At 49.3% G+C, this 11,643-nt stretch overlaps 2 protein-coding genes across 2 annotated transcripts; one reads left to right on the plus strand and one right to left on the minus strand.

The window, feature by feature from the left end:
* Positions 1–687: 687 nt before the first annotated feature.
* On the minus strand, positions 688–5,182 carry LOC126547981 (glutathione S-transferase C-terminal domain-containing protein homolog). The gene has a single exon (XM_050196049.3). The coding sequence runs from the start codon at positions 2,821–2,823 to the stop codon at positions 1,003–1,005; it is 1,821 nt and encodes a 606-aa protein (XP_050052006.1). The 5' UTR covers positions 2,824–5,182; the 3' UTR covers positions 688–1,002.
* Positions 5,183–5,379: 197 nt separating this feature from the next.
* LOC126548016 (tubulin alpha-1C chain) lies at positions 5,380–10,913 on the plus strand. Its single transcript, XM_050196098.2, has 5 exons — positions 5,380–5,466; positions 6,931–7,194; positions 8,868–9,144; positions 9,646–10,173; positions 10,549–10,913. Exons 2-5 carry the CDS (start codon positions 6,944–6,946, stop codon positions 10,846–10,848), a joined length of 1,356 nt encoding a protein of 451 aa, XP_050052055.1. The 5' UTR covers positions 5,380–5,466; positions 6,931–6,943; the 3' UTR covers positions 10,849–10,913.
* The last annotated feature ends 730 nt before the right edge of the window (positions 10,914–11,643 follow it).

Here is an 11,643-nt window from a genome sequence, read left to right on the forward strand (position 1 = left end):
GCGCAAGAGACAGGACAGACGGAGGAAGCGTCTCAATTTCAAATAGCCCATGGGAGCATTTTTCAAGCAACTTGGGCAGGCTGTTTGCTCCCACTGCGAACAAGGTTCCCGTGAGAGAGATGGACTGCCCACTTCTTTAAAAGTCTGAACTTGCCCAGTGCTGCGTTTTCATTTACTATGACCACAGTTGACATGACACACTGAGAATGTTTGAGCTAGTGCAAGTCCAACGCAAGCGGCAACATTATCCTGTAGCACTTTTGGGCATGAAGTTGCGAGTTTAATTCCTGGCCATTGTGGCCATGCCCAATTGAGAGAATAATGCAAAAACACTTTTGCCTACTTAGATTTAGGCACACATAAAATTAATCTCAGATTAATCTGGCACCATCAACTATGGCATTTTTCAGCCTACTGCACAGCTTACAATTGTTTTTTAACTCAAGGAATCAATCAACACAAGTACGTATCCTTTAGCGTTTCTGATTCTAAATCAAATGTTGGATCCTCACATTATCTGCACATACAGCACAATGGCACAAAAATTCTCAGCAGCATTCACCTACGTTCATACAATGTATCAAGAAATGGCAGCAGTAAATATCTTTGAAATTACGTGAGTTCTTAAATTTCTAAAACAGCATAAGTGTGAGCACGGATGCTGCCTCTGGTTTTGCTTGAACAGTATACAAAGAATGGCTCCATGTATTAAACATCACAGAAGACTTTTTCACAAAAAACATGATGTAACTTCAACATGCAGTACTTACTAAACAACTCACTTTGATTCACCTGACTTCTGCTGATTCAGAAGTGTAGCCACAGTTTGACTGAGGCTGTAACAATTATACCAGTGTGCATTTGCCGATCACAGTGAACAACAATGAAATGGACGATTCCATGCAAGCCTTCTATTCCTACTGAACCCATATGCACTAAGAGTATGCAATGGTATCTCCACACAACTCAAAAGGTGTGCTCGAAAACTGGCAGTGTGAATTTTCAACACACTTTAGATGTCCGTTTGCCGACCAATACGAGTCCCTTGGGCGAGCAATCGTGCGGTACCATCTGCGTCACAATAACTTCATAGCCGCTTTCGGCCGCTCCCATTGCCCGGTCTTGGTCCACCAGAGCCATGCAATAATGGCCTTGCTGGCACGTTGGCGTGTCGCGCTCAGTCCGATCGGCATAGTGGCACAACAGTGTGTAGTCCTCTTTGGAGATGCCCATGTCTCTGAAGGCACGACTGAGAGGGTAGGTGATGCTCTCCGTTGCCTTCATGGCACCGTAGCAACAGGGACATGACACAAAAGCCGCATTGCGTTCAATGCACTTCTGCAAAACCAAGTCAGTAGCAACACCGCATGCGTGCAAGGAGACGCCCAAGTCGAAATCACCGACGTAGTAGTCCATGTTACACTGATACAAGATGACATTTCGTAAACCCAGGGATCTGACCCTCTCCCGTGCACGGTGCATCGACTCTTCTTTGTTCTCGATCATCACTACCCGGCAGTCAGGGAGCAAGTAGGCCAGGACGATGCCCACGTGACCTCCTCCGGAACAGAAGTCAACGATCGTGCAGCCATCGAAGGCTTGTTGGAGAGCCAGGACAACAAGGTTCTCGATCTGCTGACACTTGCGTAGGAGCCTGGTTTGTGGAAGGCCTCCTCCGAGAGGGTGTACTTTCTCTGGAAACTCGTCCCAGGGCAGAGGCAGGGAGCCTTCCCCAGGGTTGGGCTTCAAGTCCGGCGTTATGCGGGCCTCCCTGAGCGAGCTGATGATCGATTCTGGGTTCTTGTGCCGAATCCGAGGCTTCGTGCGGGCCGGGTGAGACGAGTAGAGGCTGTCCTTCGGGAGCTCCGACTCTTCGATGAACCTGCTGCACTCAACTCGCTCGACCTGTTCCACGCGTTTCAGTTCAAGAGCGTCCAAGGCGAGGCGAGTTTGCGCCTGCGCATACATCGTTTCGTACCACCTGAAAGTGAACGGCAGCCTTTCGGATATTGCGTCTCGACTCGTAACGGCGGCCAGCTCGGTGAATATGAGGTGAACGACGGGAAAGAGCACCACGTCGGCTAGCGTCTGGTCGAAACCCTCGACGAACCGGTGTTCCAGTTCAGGCAGTTTACCGTCGGTCGGCTCGCGCTTTGCGGGCGAGCCGTCGACGTGATCGCTACCCGCTCCCTCACGGCGCGACGCTCGAAACACTTGCTGCTGCTTTCTCCGAACGTTGTGCGTCTTCACCGGCTGTCGCATGTGCGCCTCGAGCAGGAGCAGCTCCTCGGGAAGCCGCAGTGTAGCTTCGGACCCGCTGCCAGAGCAACGCGTTCGGAGTTTCGGGACGACCCTCTGTATGTCGAGCTCGCAGAAGCGAGTCCAGAGGGAAGACTCCGAGCAGGCTGCGAGGCAGCCGCCGCGGAAGCCCAGCAGCGCCTTGCACTCGGGGTCCCGGGTTCGACTGCCGAACTGACCCAGCGCCCATCGGAGGACACCCGCGAGTCCGCCGATGCAAGTCGCGGTGGTCTTGTCGGGCAGATAGACGGCGGGGGGATCACAGTCGAGTAGCTCTTGGGGTGTCGGCGAGTCGCTCGCCTCGATGCATTTGAGCCTCGAAAGGACGCCGCGAGGCAAAGCGAAGAGTAGCTCACGGCTGCAGCCACCGTCGTTGGCGGCTGCGTCACCTCGCACTAGAACGACGCGGAGACCGTCCACCTCGCAGTAGGCGAACGCGAACAGTGCCACGAGAGTGTTTTGCGGTACACGTAGCAGGTTGTCGTCGCTACTGCCGCTGAGCATTACGAGGTGCTCGATCGCCATGCTTGCGTGCTTTCTTCGCGACTATCTAGTCGCGCAAGAACAATAACTCTTTCCCGTCATTGAGTGCCTCGTTAATGTGCCACACTCGCACCGCGATTACCACCACGACGAAAATGTCGTTCTATTTTGCCGCATTTTGTCGCCACAAAATTTAGCGCAGGGCGCCGCCATCATCGTTTTGTCATTGTTGGTGGACGCTTAATCTTTGTACGACAACACTATTTAAAAAGAGCTTTTTTTTTTTCTCAGGCATAATATTGTAAGTTTTCTTTCTTTAAAAAATAAAGTTTTATTAAATTTCCATGCGCAACCAGGCGCTGGCTCAACCGTACTCACTTGTCTTTCGTGTAACCAGCTGGTAGCGGTGTACATGCATATGCATGCTATTAGGCATTGCATTAGCAAACAATACGGCATAGGCATAATAGTAACTTTATGCAATACGGGACCTACAGTTGACGCACACCTGTGTACCCGCTGTTTGAAGCCCTGTGCAATGTCTTGTCTCGTGTGGTTTGTGCTACTTCACACCTTCACATTTAATCTGGAACAGCAGCACAGTGGTCAGTAGTAGTCAGATGAGCCGCAAGATTCGAGGTTCTAACACCACGCCGAGCCGGTGTTTCTTCTAAAAGAGATACAAGTTACGCGCTAGCCCCTCCTCCCCCCTCCCTCCCAAGAAAAAAAACAAAGGAAAATGGGGGTGACGCACCGACAGAGCTTGACCGTTGTCATGGAAACATCAACAGCAACAAAATTCCGCCGGCGGTGCTTTTGGCAACCGTGCCCCTAGACCCACGTCCGGTTTCGGCGGTGCACATCCCATTTTCCGGGAGCCGGCCTTTCGTCTTTTCTTGTTGCTTGCATCCCGTCTTGACTGCTCTGGTGTCAAGGAACCCTTCACTCGCGAGAAGTACGAAAAAAAAAAAAAAAGGACACACACTCAAAAGTGCAGCATTTTACGCGTGTCCAGCTTCAACGTGCCACACTGAATACGGAATGGTGTGATTTCGTTATAGGTGCAGATATATCAGATATACTTGTAACGGGTAGCGGGTACTTGTAGTGGGTGATTTTAACCGGAGTGAATCTTGCTGCCCCTGGCAGGTAATTTAAATATGTAGTGGTCCTAGAGGATCGGCGGGAGAAGACGATGAAGAAGCAGGAGCTCCGAAGAGGAAGTGCTAGGAATTATGAACAAGTCCTAATAAATGGCTAAAGGCGGAGTGTTTTCGCCGGTACTTTATATTTGGCGCAGCCGTACGTACCACCTCCAGAGTGATGAAAATAGAAGCTCTGGAAAATGTAGTGTTCCTAAAGCATCAGCGGGATGAGATGGTGAAGCAGCAGGAGCTCCGAAGAAGTTGAGCTAGGGATATGAACAAGCCCTAATAAATGGCTGAAAGCGGAGTGTTAATTTTCACCGTTACTTTATAGAATATAGTAACGAAGACTCCTGCGACCTCCGCCGCGTGCTTTTGCAGCTGAATATGATATGAAGGAACTTTTTCAATTCATTTTTTTTCTATTTTTACGAATTGATTAAAAATATTTACCATTACAGGCGATCTGCTTGCACCATCAGATTTAAACTGCGACCATTGCTTCGCACAAATTCTTTTCTTCATATTTGCAGGCTCGACAATTTGAAACTTGCATGCCTGAATGGAAGGAAAACACGCGTTGAGCGCTGCCGGCGTCTGAAGGACCGGTTAAAAACTGGTTATTAAATATGGTAATATAACACTGACATATCCGTTACTTTACACTTGTAAACCTCACGCAAGGGACTGCAAATACACGTAGCTGATTGAAATGCGGTAATCGAAACGCCCATTGTCATTCCCAATGTCAATTAAGTGCCGAGAAAAATCTGCGAAGCCGGTATTCTTCAATGATGAGCACGACTAGAGAGTGTTAAAACCACCAGTAAGGCTATTATATATTACGTTGAGGCCAAGCCCGCAGTTCGTCAGACACGAAATGTGTAATATTGGGCGTTGGCCGGTGTGCCACCATCCCACAGGTTTCTTTGTATTTTGTTCTCATTCATAGACGCGCCAATTTGCCGCGGAACAACATAATGTATGACGTGTAAACGCGTTCCATACAGAGCGCGTTACAACAAGTAGTGCACATTATTGTCAAGATAAGAAATACAAAGCTTGCTAGAAACAGTGTTAAGGTCAGTAAGGCTATTGTGTTGCAAAGAAGCCCGCAGTTCGTCATACACAAAATGTGTAATATTGGGCGTTGTCCCGTGTGCCACCATCCCACGTTATTTTTTTTTGTATCTTTCATTCCGCGGAACAACATGATTTGTGACATATGAGCACGGTCCACACAGAGTGCGCTACAAGAAATAGTGCCCACTATTATCAAGGTAAAAAATACAAAGTTTGCTAGAAACAAGCGCAGATTTATTAAACAATTAGTTTCACAGTTGTAAAAATAAAATACTACTAATAATAACAAGTATATTTTACTATGTTTAAAGTTCAACTGTAAAAACCTATTGCGCATGCGCGACAAAGTGGCCATCCCTATATAACGCGCGGTGACGCACTTTTTGCTCAGACCCATTGGTTTACGGACGTTCCTTGTCGACGTCGGAGTAAACGTTTTTTGGGCCCTACGTCCTCAGTAAGTATTCCAATTATTTGTAGCTTCTCGGCGCCCGTGCACGCACATATCGGTTTGCTGATCGTTCTTTGTACTGCTCCTAGTTCAGGTGGATGCACTGAATTCTTTGCTTACAGTTGCCGCTGTCGCTGTGTAGGCCTAGCGCCGGCATGGTCGCGAACCTTGTGAACTTTTACGCTAATTGACGGTTACCGTATACTACGTGGCTTTGAGAATTCGAGCTGGGCAAGAACGGGCAAGATCGTTGGCAAGAACGGAGCAGATACTCGTACTTGTGTAGCAGCCGGCTCCCGTCCGCTCGTAGGCCTAACCGTCTAGCCGCGTCGGCTTCATTAGCCGTTCAGCAGGGCTGTATAAGACTAATCGCTTTTCGCTGCAAACGCGGTTAGTAGCGTTCCATAAGTTTCGTGCAGCTGTCTTCAAAGGTACTGGCCTCCTCTAATTTGTTTCTCTGCACCTGGCGTAAGCCATTCACCCGCCCGGTTTCTTCGAATTTCAAATTCATCATGGCGGCTTCGCGGTCCAACGGTCAGCAGGCGTGCCTGGCCGTTCGTTGCGCCTGTTAACTCGGGCCGTAGGGGGATGAGTCTTCCGTGACCGAAACCGGCTCTGGGGGCGTGCGTCGAACCGTTTTTAGGGCGAGGTCTTTTTTGTATTCGCTGCGTGACGCCTGTAATGCGTCCACGTAGCGTTTTTTTTTACGAGCAGGATTGCAGCCGTTTGAAAATTAAATACGCGCAACATTGGAGCACAAAGCAGCAATTTCAGTTGCGCTGTCTGGTTTTGATAGGCTCCTTAGGACCACGGTCGCTTGATACTTTTCGTAGTTGCTGCAATAAGTGAAAAGTCGACATTGAGGTGCGGTCGAGGGGAGTCGCTGCCTCGCGTGGCGCTCCGCTCCCGTTCTCGGGCGTGGCCCCCGGAGCTGCCCTGCGCTGGCAGTCAGTCCACAGCCACGGTGTCGCATACTAACTGCCGTCCCCCGGCGTGCCGGGCGAGGGCGGTGCTCCCGCATATTCCTGATCTTCGTGCCGTCCTTCGGACTATGGCACTGGGGAAAGACCATGCGGGGGACAGACGGTATCGCTTTTACGCATGCTTGTTACGATAGCACGTTTTTTTTTTCTTAACGCATCTCGACGAACGAGCAGTCCCCAGCTGATTGAATAGCTAATCGAGACAATATCGGTGGCAAGCATATTGCGCTTATTGTGGCGCTTATGGTAACACCTACTTATGGAATTACCTACGTAACATCCCCACTTGCGACAAATTTGCTTCTGTATGCAGGAAGTTGATCGTCGAATGCTGCTCCTTATTGCTCCGATGACGAATTGTAGTTATTACTGGTGGACTTTTAGAAAAGCTCCAACTCTTGTAAGAATTTCGTTCGCTCTTGTAACGGCGCGTTACGTTCACCTGTGCTCCCTGTAACGTTTTTTTTTCCCCGTTTCTGTCGTGCAGATAACCGGTGACAATGCGTGAATGCATCTCTGTGCACGTCGGCCAGGCCGGCGTACAAATCGGCAATGCGTGTTGGGAATTGTACTGCTTGGAGCACGGCATCCAGCCGGACGGTCAGATGCCGAGCGACAAGACCATTGGCGGAGGCGACGACTCCTTCAACACCTTCTTCAGCGAGACGGGCGCCGGCAAGCACGTGCCCCGCGCCGTCTACGTGGACCTGGAGCCAACCGTCGTGGACGAAGTGCGCACTGGAACCTACAGGTGAGCGTTGCGTTTGCCGCTAGCCTGACTTTCGCAGTCACTCAGTTTAATAGTGGGAGTGGCTAGTCTTCCGGCAGCTGAATCTGATTGATTGGCTGGGGAGTCTCCTGACAACTGCGTAATTTTGCCGCATGTGCGACAGTCGTTGGCACGGTAGGTGTGACGCGTGGCCAGTCAAATTGGGTGCGAATATTCTTTAAAACTACAATATAGTGCGGTAAGCCACGAATGAAATGAGTTCGGATCAGGGAGCGACGCGAATGTCGCGACCACCTTGAAACGAGAAATGCTGTTGCCGAAATTCCTAAGCGTTGGCAGCCTTGCTGTCTGTGAGAAGTTTGTGCAGCTGGGTGAAAGAGTGTCTAGGTACAGTGCAGAAAACTTAGCTAAAATTGCAAAGGAAGAGACAAGTGGGCAAGATTGCATACAGATTGCCAAAGTTGTTTGTCCATGGCTGCTTAATTATGAAAGTTCATCTAGGCATGGTGTATGAGGACGTAGCTTGGGGAGGAAATGCACCACCTTATGGTACCTGGATTTTTCGCAAGGTATTTGCCGGTAAAATGAACTGCACGCAGTGCACTGCATTGACACATAGGCTGTCTTCGTGCAACAAGGTGCCTTTTTGGTAACAGTGCTACAGGATAGTTGTAAATAGCGGCCACCAGTCAGCACTGTGGCCAGGAGAATCCACCTTGTGGTAACACTACGAGCACCATTCACAGCTTCACATTTGGAGGTGGCAGCAGAACACGAGGATCTTCGTCCCCCCACCATGATCCCAGTCTGGCAGTTGATGTGCTTGAGTACGTGTAGATTGCAATCCACTGAATCTGTATTGAGACTAGAACGTGACTAAAGATCCATGGTCAATGATCAAGGCGCACTCCATCAGTGAGCTGAACTTCTCGAAATTAACACAATTCTTTGACTTTAGCTTTAGGAAGACTACGGTGTTACCCAAACGTTAACGGCTTCTCCATCCCATCACTAGTGTTCCCTTGATGGAAATAGTTCGCAGAGTGGCAGAATATCTAAACCAACACATTTTGCAAGGTTGTGCAAGCAGATTGCCTGTTATTTTTTGCCGGCAGATTACAATAACTTTTTAACTTTGCTGGCACTTCTAACGCCACTTCAGCTGCCAATGAAATTACAATGGTGGGTCAACTTCAAAAGCATATTTTCGCTGGCAGACTAGCCATTCCCTTGAATAACGTCGTGCTCATTTTTTTGATACATTCTGTGTAAATGTATAAAATTCTGTGATGGGACGAAATTAGGCTGCCTAATAGGAGTGAAAAATCCGAGCTTGTCCTAAATGTATGCCAATTTGCCAAGGACGGTGAGGGGCTGGTAGCAAATTCCAACTCCTAAGGGCAGATGTGATTTTCTAAGCGCTACATAACCTGCGCTCTTTCTCGCACTGGTCAGGCACTCTGGCAATTTCTTCTGGATATCCCGTGTAGGCTACAAAAGCCCTGTCAAAAGTGCCATGGTTTGTACACCACGATGTAGGGCATGCACCTGTTAACATTAGAGCTACCAACCTACCTTTTCCTATTTAGCTAGTGACTCGGGCACACAAAAGTAACACCCAGCTTCCAAGAGGTCAGGTTAACTGTTGCTTGGGATTTTGCGCTGTTAATACCTGGCTCTTGTGCTGTCTGCAGGCAGCTGTTCCACCCAGAGCAGCTGATCACCGGCAAGGAGGATGCGGCAAACAACTATGCTCGCGGCCACTACACGATCGGCAAGGAGATTGTGGATCTGGTGCTGGACCGGATCAGGAAGCTGGCAGACCAGTGCACGGGCCTGCAGGGTTTCCTCATCTTCCACAGCTTTGGAGGTGGCACTGGCTCGGGCTTCACCTCGCTCCTTATGGAGCGCCTCTCGGTTGACTACGGCAAGAAGTCCAAGCTCGAGTTCGCCATCTACCCAGCCCCACAGGTGCTTACTCCTAGCCTTCCTACTTGCTGTGCAAACGTCTGGTGCATGTTGCTGTTTTCACACCTTCAACTTTCAAGCCTCGGTGCATGTGAGCAGTTTCACATAGTTTGCCTGTTAAGACACTAGGGAGGTGTAGGCGGCCCGGCTCTTCGCTCGGCTGCTGGCTAATCCTGTTGGCTCAGGAGCTGCTTTCATGGCAGTTGTCCACGCCAGTGTGTCTGAAAATAGTTTTGTCCCCAGCCTGGCTGGTGTGGGCTGAACTCCTGCATATTCCTGTTCTTCGTGTAGTCCATTGGACAATGACACTGGGGAGAGACCATGCAGGGGACAGACTTGTGCACCACATGTTGTGTATGTCAACTAGTTTCATGGCTTGTAGGAATGCTTGTTGAGTGCTTTGAGTTCTCTGGCAGACTGCTAGCTGTGTGCTGCTGAAGTGTTGCAAATAGATGAACCATGTTACAGCAATGTCCTCATTCTGGCCTCCCTTTCCTGTTGCAGGTCTCTACAGCAGTCGTGGAACCCTACAACTCCATTCTCACCACGCACACCACCCTTGAGCATTCAGACTGTGCTTTCATGGTCGATAACGAGGCCATTTATGACATCTGCCGGCGCAACCTTGACATTGAAAGGCCCACCTACACCAACCTGAACAGGCTCATCGGCCAGATCGTCTCCTCAATCACTGCCTCCCTGCGGTTTGATGGTGCTCTGAACGTCGACCTGACGGAGTTCCAGACCAACCTGGTGCCCTACCCCCGTATCCACTTCCCTCTTGTCACGTATGCTCCCGTCATCTCTGCTGAGAAGGCTTACCACGAGCAGCTCACTGTGGCAGAGATCACAAATGCCTGCTTTGAGCCTGCCAACCAGATGGTCAAGTGTGACCCCCGCCATGGAAAGTACATGGCCTGCTGCCTCCTGTACCGTGGAGATGTTGTGCCCAAAGATGTCAATGCAGCTATTGCAGCCATCAAGACCAAGCGCACAATCCAGTTTGTGGACTGGTGCCCCACAGGATTTAAGGTACAGTGACTGCTGCCTGCAGGCCTCCAATATTGCAGTACAGTGCACAGTTCAGTCTGCTGTTGCCTTCAAGTTGCCTTACCTAGCAACATTACAAGCCATTTAGTGCTTCCCTAGCCAGCGTTTGCAACTACTGTCTGGAGGGTGCTATTCTCAGCTTATGGCTTGATAAACACTGACACTTAAATGTGGAAAACAAACTAGACAAGCTACTCTATTAGGGCCACTGTCTAATGCACATAAGCTCTATTCCATCCCTGTACCTTCGTGCTTCACCAGTGCATAGTAGCAGAAGAGTGCGTTACCTGAGGTTGACCTATTTCCTCTGAATAAAATCCTCTTCGAGAGTCTCAAGACTTGCTGTTTTCGTTCCAGGTTGGCATCAACTACCAGCCCCCAACTGTTGTCCCCGGTGGAGACCTTGCCAAAGTCCAGCGTGCCGTGTGCATGCTGTCCAACACGACGGCCATTGCCGAGGCCTGGGCACGCCTTGACCACAAGTTTGACCTCATGTATGCCAAGCGGGCATTCGTTCACTGGTACGTCGGTGAAGGCATGGAGGAAGGAGAGTTCTCAGAGGCCAGGGAGGACTTGGCCGCCTTGGAGAAAGACTACGAGGAGGTCGGCATCGACTCTGCCGAGGGTGCAGAAGACGATGGTGGCGAAGAGTTCTAAAGAGGAAAGATCTGTTGCCTTCCTGCTCGGGGCATGGAATAAAAGAGCAGTCTTCATTGCCTGAATCTGTTCGTCTGCTTGCATTGCTGCATTTAGCCTGCCCAGGCTAACAGCTGCAACACTTCACAGGATTCATGTGTGCTTAGCTACATGGAAAAACAAATGCAACCTCATGGGCTTGAAGCCAGTAGAAAAGCGTGTGCTTTGGTGCTTGTGAAGCCACAAGACATGCATTCTATAGATATTCAGCTTCCAATCGTTATACAATCATTAAGCCTGCATTCAAAATTGCACATAATTGTGCTTTCGTTCATTTGGCTAACTTGCATGTGTAATGGGCCAATCTGTGGCTTGAATAATTTGACAAATAGTTTCACAATTGCTTGCAAAAGCAGAATGTCTTGCTGTGTGAAGCCAGAGTTAGAGATGATGAAACTGGTAAGTCTGGTGTTTGCAAACATGGCAGCTATAGCATGGAAAGATGCAGAATATTTGTACTTCCGTAGACGCTTTTGCAACGTTCCAAGGCAGGTTTAGTACAAAAGGTCAAGAATTGTATGTACGCTAACCTTCATTACCAGGCTAAAATTATTGCAGCACCAGAGTTGTGCTTTTCTTGCTTGGGCTAACAGTGAGCACTGAAGGAAGCTCTCCAATGCAAATGCACACAAGAGCCATAAAACACCTTTTTGAGGAAACCCCTGGATCAATTTTTATAAAGTTTGTTGCATTTCAAAGGGAGAAAATGCAACCCTGGTGACTATTGGAAGCTTGTTTATTTAGCGCTTTAATTGG

Source organism: Dermacentor andersoni, chromosome 3 (assembly GCF_023375885.2).
Source record: "Dermacentor andersoni chromosome 3, qqDerAnde1_hic_scaffold, whole genome shotgun sequence".
Lineage (NCBI taxonomy): Eukaryota > Metazoa > Arthropoda > Arachnida > Ixodida > Ixodidae > Dermacentor > Dermacentor andersoni.